Source organism: Phymastichus coffea, unplaced genomic scaffold (assembly GCF_024137745.1).
Source record: "Phymastichus coffea isolate CEN01 unplaced genomic scaffold, Cenicafe_Pcof_1.1 PCOF00055, whole genome shotgun sequence".
Classification (NCBI taxonomy): domain Eukaryota; kingdom Metazoa; phylum Arthropoda; class Insecta; order Hymenoptera; family Eulophidae; genus Phymastichus; species Phymastichus coffea.
Window position 1 is genome coordinate 55532 of NW_026706866.1, and position 8856 is coordinate 64387.

Consider the following 8856-nt stretch of genomic DNA (forward strand, 5'->3'; position numbering starts at 1 on the left):
TTAATGCAGAGACTCGCGCGCGGCTTCAATTTCAGCATAACAGCTCTGCTTGTGAGTTCACCTGACTCGGAGAAGCAAGCGACGCTGCAGTCGACCGACAACTTGAAATAACTTGTCATGAAAAAATCTTATAAATAATTTTATTACCGAAATAATGGTCATGTGCACGCAGGATGAGGGGAAATAAAAGGTATTCGAGATAAGGTCAACAATAAAGTAATCAAGCTCCAAGTGTTCTACGACTTGGCGAATTTTTATTGGTCGATCGGCTTAATTGGTGGACGAATCCACAGTACATTGGCGTCATTCCTCGATTGTGCAGTGCGCCTCGATGATAACGATGACAAAACACAAAGATCGTTATCGTCGTTGCTGACGTTCTAAAATTCGTTCTTTTTAAAGCTTCTTTTACTTTATTTCGTTTTATACGATAGCGCTACATGATCTCATCAGTCGTCGGACGTACGCGGCTTTCGCATACACGCAGTGCATGTAAATAATATTTGTAGTAACGTTCGAAAAGGATGACGAAAATTCTTTCATGCTGAACGCTTTGGCGTTGTTTTTTTATCAGCTGGTACAAAAGCTAAAGCGATAGAGACACGTTGGATTACGCATTATAATAGGGATTAATTTATCAGCTGGGAATCGCGCAATTTTGATTATCACTTCTAATGTAGTACTAGTACTAGGTACAGCAAGACGCGTACATTTGTATATACTTTCAATATTTTCTTTTCGGCTCAGCCTATACGTCGAGTAGCTACGTCTTGACTATAAAAGGACTATCCGACCATAATTTTTATAAAATTAATCATAATATTATATAAATTTTATACTCGTGATGTCCTAGTTTATTTATAATATAATAATATTAATAATAATAATAATAATAATAAAAATAATAATAATAATAAAATAATATAATAATAATAATAATATTAAAAACGCCGTAATACGTTAAGCTATGTACAAAGCGCGACTGCAGTCTCATGTGTTTTGAAAGTTTAGAGGAAAGAAGAGACAAGAGAAGGGATTTTGCGTTAGAATAGAGACCGGACGAACATATTATCGAAAAGCCAGGCGGAGCGACGTAGGTATGCGCTGGTCACGCGATGCGGCATGTGAACTTTGCGCCGCAATGAGCCATTACAATGAAAGCACGCTCTCGACAACTGCGTTCGAGAGGCCGCAGAGCCGCCGCAGCGCGTGTCGTAGTCGGTACCTCGCCGCCGGTCGAAAGCCGATCCTCTCGCTCCTAGTCCTGTCGCGCGGATCCAGTTTCGGCGGGTGGTCGTCGCGACCCGCGTCGATCGGTGCGCCAGGCCGCCCTCGCTCGCCCGCTTTTCGCCGATCTTCGAGCTTCAAAATTTCAAGGCGTGGGATCATTGCGAAAAACTGTCAACTCCGTATATAAGCAACTATACGAAGTGAATTTCTCTTGAATCGTCCGCCAAGGTCTTCAACGCTCGGCCAATATCGATCTCTTGCTTTGTTTTTTTTTTCTCTCACGGCGCGAGATTTTGAAACTCGAGCTCGTTACACGCCGCGAAATCAACTCGCGCGCCGAACGATGGAATGCAATTGATAACTATTGGCGGCACGGCTCGCTCGCGCGCGCCGTCGCCCCGCGTCACGTTCGCCGGAGCGCGCATGCAGCACAAATGAGCTTGTCGTCGGCTGGCTGGCTCTCGGCGAAAAGTTTCGCAAGCCGCACGTCGGATGTATAGCAGCTGGCCCACCTCCCTGCTGCTGCTGCCGCTGTTGCTGCCGCCGCCGCCACCGCTGCACACAGTGTCGCCGGAGGGCTGGGCGTGGCTTTAGCGTGTGCTCCGGTAGCCGGGCAAGAGAATGAGAAAGGAGAACATGCGTTAAGCCCGGTAGCCGCTAGTCGGTTATTACACAGTCCAATTTCGCCGAGGGACCGGGTGCCCGAGGTTACGCAGCTCGTTCTCGCATCTTTCTTTTTGTCCTTCCTTCCTGGCTACGGACCTTCGCTTCTTCTTCTGGATGCTCGCTCTTTTGATCGTCTTCAGTGAGGCCAGTCTGCTTGTTTGTGTGCGGGACAGAGCTTTATTTGCGGGATGTTTGCGTGTGCAATTATGCTTTTTTATGCGGGACTGGAGTGTGATAATGATGTGGTGATGATGCTGATGATGTTGCAGCGAGAAATTGAAAAGGCAGAACGAAAGAAAGACGATAGAACGCGGAATGAATCCTTCAGATACGAGAAAGAGAGAGAGAGAGAGAGAGAGAGAAGAGAGAAACAGAAAATGAGGGACTGCTGGACTAGCGAGAGCGCGGGAGTTAAAAAAATTCTGTTTCAAACGGAGAAAAAGGTCCCGCGTCAATCAGCGCCGGTACCTAAATAGCGTTTTACAGTATCGTCTGTGCGTGTCCAACGTGACGACAAACAACAGCGGACGAACATACATCATTGTGGAGGGGATCAAAATGAGAAAATTGAAATGATTGGGACGTGCTATGTGGAAAAAATCTACAATTTCTTTTTGCGAGGGAAAATATCAAGGGAGGGGAAAGAGACTTTGTGTGTGGAAAGGGGAAAGGAGGGACACTGGCGAATCGTTGGCCTCGTGGCCTCTAGTACCTAGAGTAGCCATTCGAATAGCCATTAGTGTAGCCGTTGGAACCCTTGTAGGGAACGGAATGTATGCTCCTGGAACAGAGATCGTGCCAAAACCAGAGGTCAGAGGATGTGCCGGCATCTTTTTTTTTCATTTAGAAATTACGCTTTATTCTTAAAAAAGACTGTGTGCTAATGAACCCATCACCCAAGTTATGGCGAAAAGACGATTATTGTTGTAAAAAAAGCTTTCCACCCGTAGGCATTGCTAAAGTGACGAGCCACGAACGCTACCATATATACACTTGCGAACCAGAGATCTTCGATTTTTTAATAACACAGTCAGTTCAAACAAAACAAGAAAACAACAAAATATCACAGTCGAGTCGAAGTCATACATGTGCGCTCGTTTACGGCCGTAGCACTCTTGCAAGCTCTCCGGGGACTCGGCGTAGCTTTTGTCAAGTTTCGCCATCATTATTATCATATAAGTATTATAAATTCACGCAGTCGAGTGCACGTTTTCTCTCTCTCAAAAAAAAAAAAATAATAATAATAATAAATTCCAAATGTTTATAATAATATAGCCGTGTTAGTGATTATAGAGAATGCAGGCATGCTGGGTACAAAGTCTAGTGGGGCTATCAAAGCAGAGGCAGACAAAATAAGGCAAAAAGTGTTAACAAAAAAAATTAAAGTAAATTCAACGCGTCGCGCCCGACAATGGACAAACAGTAATAATAAAGAGACAAAGCGACGCGGCGGGCTGTAAGCGAAAGCTGAAAAACAATAAACGAACAAAAGCTTTCATGAAAAATGTTTTAAGCGGATATATAGAATATAGTGTCGGGCGTGTGGATCTGAGGGATCACAATCGAACTGCTCTGCTTTTTTTTCTTTTTCTTTGTTTTTTTTTTTTTGTTTTTTTTTTTATATGAATATATTTTTCGTTAATGGGCGCGAGCGCATTGGTAGACGTGTCCCGGAAGGGGGGAAGAGAGACAGAGAGCGAGCTCCCGCTCACCGCCACCCACATCTACAACAGAAGAGAAAAAACAAGACCACCGCCATTACACACAAGGTTAAAATGCATTTGACTCCGAAGGAGACAGAGACAGAGATACTCTCATACTAAAAAAATAGGGGAAAGAACAAAAAAAATGACGTGTATCTGGCTGTGTGTGACTGTGAGAGTGTGCGTATACTTGATGCAGCTTTTGCACTTTTAACGCTTCGCGCGCTCGTTATACGATCTGCACGCGTTATCCCGTCGCTGATTTATAGGCGAAGTCTCCCGGCGACGGAAAATATCATCTCTGAGCTTCTCTCGGCACGTATTATCCTGTGCGTGCGTACGCGCGCGTGTCGGTGTGTACGCCGCGAGCGAGGCCACAGCCCCGCGCTCATCCCAGTAACCCGGTGATTTGCGACGAGACGAGACGATCAATTTTAGACCATTTTCAATGCTGCGCGCGCGCAACCGCACTCGCTCGTTCAATGTTTTTTAATGGCCGCGCCGCCGAGATTATTCCGAACTACCGTTTACAACGAGATTTACTGGCGGCCGGCTCGCTCAATCAATTATTCCACCCTCAATTGTTCGCTCGCTCGGCCGACGTTCAACTTTGACATTTTTCTTAGCGGTGCCTCGTTTTCGAACCGAAAATCCCGAGACCAGCTGCATCGCGCGCGGCATACCGATGAGTAAGTAATTGTCGAGCAATTATGTAGTTCGATCCTGCGGTTATTGAAAAAAAAAATTGTTTTACCAAGGTAATGCGAGAGAAGGTGATGCTTGACTGCTCGCAAGCTAATCTTTTCGAGGAAATCACGTCTGATTACCGTACCGAAAATACACGTTCGATGTAATTGTTGTTTCTAGCTCTCTGTTTCTTGATCCGCGCGCGACGCTTTTCCGACACGTAATGCCGTACGGCATGGAATATTCGCGCGTACAACGCCATTAAATCTAATTGTGTGAGTGTACAAGTGTTATTGTGTTTTTCTCATGCTAATCATTCCAAGAGATATAAGTACGTTATTTTCGCTATATTACAGTCATTAATATATAGGAATGTGTGTATGTACGTATAGATTAAATTTTTTTTTTCGTGCAGCCTGTTAATTTCGTCCATGTTCTCAGCGCCGATACACTTATGTAATCCGCGATTGGTGCCCGCGCACAAAGACACTTCTAATCCAAGTCCACGTAATCGAGTGCTACTGAGAACGAGGACATCGTGTTACCACTTAATTCTATGCATATTTTCCGATATCTGTCGCGTGATCAGTTTACGAGACGAGCAAAGCGCTATGTTCCGAGGCGATCGACGCCGAGCTTGTACGGCGCCGCACATCAATAACGCGTCGCGCCAAAGTGACCAAGCGACAAGAGCTAAGAGCGTGGAAATATCAGATCGACGAGGTGGTCCAGAAGGAAGCCCAGGCGCGACGCGCGCTCGCCGCGATAAATATCCGTGGCTTGGCCAACTGAAATACGTGTCGCGCGAGACTCGAGGACACTTCGCGCGCGCGCGCACACAATGCTCGTGCATTTTTAATTGTCGCGCGATCGCGCGCTCGGCGGACAATAAAAGCAGAAGGAGGAAGCCGCGAGTGCAGCGTGAAAAACGACGAAGCGCGGCGCCCGAGTTGACAAACCGGTTTTTCTTTCTCGCGAGTAGGATAAGTCTCGTGCTGTTGCTGCTGCCGCTGCTGCTCGTAGCTTGCACGTACATGGATACAGGTATCTCGCGTATCGATACCTCGCCCGCGCCATTATCGAACGCGCGACGACTTCCTTTTGGACGCGCGACGACGCGCAAAGCCGCGCGCGCCATATGTTGGACGAGATGGAGGTCGCGCGCGGACGTCGGGGATAGAAAAGCGATCGCGAAGAGGAGCTTAAGATGGACGTTTCAAGTACCTGTGCTGTTTGAGATTGTCCTGGCGCTTGAACGACTTGCCGCAGACCTCGCAGGTGAAGGTGACGTCGTCCTTGTGGCTGCGCTCGTGAATCATGAGGTTGTAGGGCTTGGTGAAGCGGCGCTGGCAGTATTTGCAGACGAACTCGACCGTGCATTTGGCGCGCATCTTTTGCCGACGGCCGAACTCCCTACCGTGGCCCTCTGTCTCCATTGGCATTATCGCGAACATGCTGGCTGATTCTCAACGCCGCCTCTCGGCGCTCGCGCTCAATAGCACAAATACAACTCTCTCTCTCTCGAGCGCGCGCGCGCGAGACCACCGCACCCACACGTCAGCTCTTCTTCTCACTCCCTCCACTCACAGGCAACAGCTCGCTTTTCGCGCTCGATCGCGACCACAGCTCTCCGGGCACCTGCAACCAATACTCGAATCAGCATGTTCTCCTCCGCTTTGGCGTTTCAAGTAGTCCGAGTTGCGCGCTCGCTCGCTCGCTCGCTCGTGCCAATTGGACTCGCATGAATTATGCATTCGACGCCTCCTCGCCGCCGCCTCGCCGCCGTCGCGCGCGAGAGAGAGCTTTGGGAATTTATACTATCGGTCGAGCGACAGCCGAAACAGAAGTTATGAGCTCCCGTCGGCGACCAATCATTTCGCTCATGTTACAGGCGAGGCAGAGGCGCTTTCGTAACCACGCAATCGACGGGGATAAGCCATTCGACTATTAATCAGCCGCGGTGCGGTCGGCTTTTTCGTCCAATATTTACTTAGAAATTTAAACGGTCCGCAGACACTCGGCAGGAATTTCAAGTGAAGAGAGAGAGAAAACACGCGAAAGAAAGAAACGAAACCGCTGCTCATCTAGCGCGTATATATAAAAAGCGGCCATTAACTCGCCGCGGGGAGCTTGTGCCTCGTTATAACCTCTCGCGGGAAAACGCTCTCGTTATACAGAGAACCCGACAAACGACTCGCTCGATGTCTTCTTCACCAATTTTTTTTTGTCTTGCCGCTCATTCAGTTCCGCGGCCCCTCGAAAAGATACTTTTTTTTTGGCACGCGGGATAACGAGCTACTATTCTTTACTCCGCGGCGCAGAGCGCAAACAGCCTTCGATTCTACGCGGAGACGTCGCTCGCCGCGCCGTCAACTCTACGTCGTTAAAGCGCGACAACGAGTTTATCGCTGTTTCCAAAGGAGGCCCGCGCGATCGCCAATAAAGCGGGCCGCGCGGAGAAAGGGAAATTCCTCGAAAGTCGCGGCGGGCGTGAAGCGCGAGCGGCCGAATTAACAGCTGCGCCGTAAAACGCGAGAACGGCGGGGCGCCCCGTGGAAAAGCAGCTGGGAACGACGGCGAGGCGCGCAAGGCAAACAGAGCGCGCGCGTCGCGAGAGAAAAGGAGGCGAGCACTCGTAGAGCGCGCGAAGCTACCGCGGTTACGCGCGAGCGAGCAGCGAGTAATAAGCGTGCGCTCGCAGCTCGGGGCGTAACCCGGTTGCACGGGGCCTCCAAGTGGGGCCTAATTGGGCCCCCGTGCTACGCGCGCCAGCAGCAGACGGCGCTCTCCTTCCATCTCTCTCTCTCTCTCTCTCTCGTTTTTTGTTCGCCCTTGCTCCGCCTCGCTGCACCCGGTCTTTCACGCGGCGACGCCGCGCTTTCCGCGTTAGAAAGTCTTTCCGTTGTTCGCCCGCGACGCATTGTCACCCGATTCCTGCCTCGTGGGCCGCGCACGTACGCGACGTCGTTCGACCCCGAAGAGCGAATCGGCTCCCGAATCGACGGCGCGGCCGCGAGCGAGCGAGCGAGCGAGCCAGCCAGCCAGCCAGGTACGCGCAAGGTCCCTCGAGAGGAGCAGCGCGAGCGCGCGCGGGGGACTGGAGTACGCGCGCGCGACGGGCCAACCGGCAGCGAGCGCGCGCGGCTACCGTGCGCCGCCCTGCGCTAAGTGCTCCGGCTACCGGTTTCCAGCCAGTCCGCGCGCGAGAGACCACACCCTCCTCCCCTTTTCTTCTTTTCTCTTTTTTTCCCGGCGCGCGCGCTACCGTGCAGCTCTCTCCGCTCGGCGCGGTGCCGGCAAATGGTGGCGCCGATCAAACGGCGTATTACTTACGTGTTGCAATTGCGCGAGCGCTCGCTGTGGATCGCTATGGAGGCGATGAGTCGCACTGGGTGCCGGGGCAGGTGCAAACCGAGCCTGTCGGATCACTAAGTCACTATGTGGCGATCGGCAAAGCGTACGCAGAGTCGAGAGCAGAGCACACGATCCGGTACAAGGCTGGAGAGGAGCGACTGCTTGCGAGCGAGTGAGAGCAGTGCCAGCTGGGTATAGGTCTTGATGGTTTGGGTGCGCGGCGTCGACTGAAGAAAAGTTGGGCTGGTCGATCGCTGCTGCTCGCCGTGCTGCCGTGACTGCTGCGCTGGGTAGGCTGGTAGCCGGAATAGTAGAGCGTGGCGGCGGACGGTAGGTCTAAGAGTAAGCTTGGGCGAGAGAGGAGCTGCTCACTGCTGCTGCTGCCTGCTGCTGCTTGCTGCCGTTGCCGCCGCCGTGCCGCTCTCTCTCTCTCTCTCTCTCTCTCTCTCTCTCTCTCGCTCGCTCGCGACGTCGTGCGTCTCGCTCTCTCGGATCTCGCTGCTGGTTGGAGGACCGGGGGGACCTCCCTACCGAACTCGCTCGCGCGCGCGCGCGCTCTCTCTCTCTTTCTCTCTCTCCGCCACCGCCACCGTAAAGCGCCGCCACCGCACACTCACACACACGCCACTTGGCCGAGCGCGACCGAGAGAGGGAAAGGTAGTAGCTCTTTTTATCCGCGAGCGACCCGAGAGAGAGAGAGAGAGAGAGAGAGAGAAAAAGCGGCGAATAGCAGCGCGCTTACTCACGAGTCCTGGCCGACAGAGAGAGAGAGAGAGAGAGAGAGAGAGAGAGAGAGAGAGAGAGAGAGAGAGAGAGAGAGAGAGAGAGAGAGAGAACACTGCTTGCTGCCGTCTGCTGCCCCGCCGCCGCCTCAGCCTCTCTCCGTGGTACCGCCTCCCCTTCACTCGTCCCCCCGAGGCCCTTGCCGACTCCTCTTTTTCCGCGCGCTCTTTCTCTCTCTCTCTCTCTCTCTCTGCTGCGGGGGTGGTTAGCCCCACGCTTTGGAAAAACTCCGCGGCGGGCATTCCTTGGTGCTCTTTGTTGCACGGCCTCTCTGCGTGCAATTACCAGGCGCGCGATTGTCAATTGTGCGCGCGACGCGCAATTGCAGGCACGTTACGGAAGAAAGTTGACTTTCTTCTCTGGCGGCGTAGGAGCGAAATCGGTTGCCGAAGCCCGCTCGGACGGCGAAGAAGAGAGAGAGAGAGAGAGAAAG

General features: G+C 51.7%; 1 protein-coding gene across 1 annotated transcript; it reads right to left on the reverse strand.

Annotated features, from left to right (window-relative positions):
- Window positions 1-243: 243 nt before the first annotated feature.
- LOC131665913 (protein drumstick) lies at window positions 244-7998 on the reverse strand. Its single transcript, XM_058938161.1, has 3 exons — window positions 7620-7998; window positions 5511-5924; window positions 244-2677 (listed from the first exon to the last, which is right to left on the reverse strand). Exons 2-3 carry the CDS (start codon window positions 5738-5740, stop codon window positions 2602-2604), a joined length of 306 nt encoding a protein of 101 aa, XP_058794144.1. The 5' UTR covers window positions 5741-5924; window positions 7620-7998; the 3' UTR covers window positions 244-2601.
- Window positions 7999-8856: the final 858 nt, after the last annotated feature.

What these genes read in the sequence shown, in the direction of transcription:
- LOC131665913 (XM_058938161.1), bottom strand. Translation starts at nt 5,740, where the DNA reads ATGTTCGCGATAATGCCAATGGAGACAGAGGGCCACGGTAGGGAGTTC. An exon ending in GACAATCTCAAACAGCACAG is followed by an intron (nt 2,678 to 5,510) that starts GTACTTGAAACG and finishes TCTCTGTTCCAG; the next exon opens with GAGCATACATTCCGTTCCCT.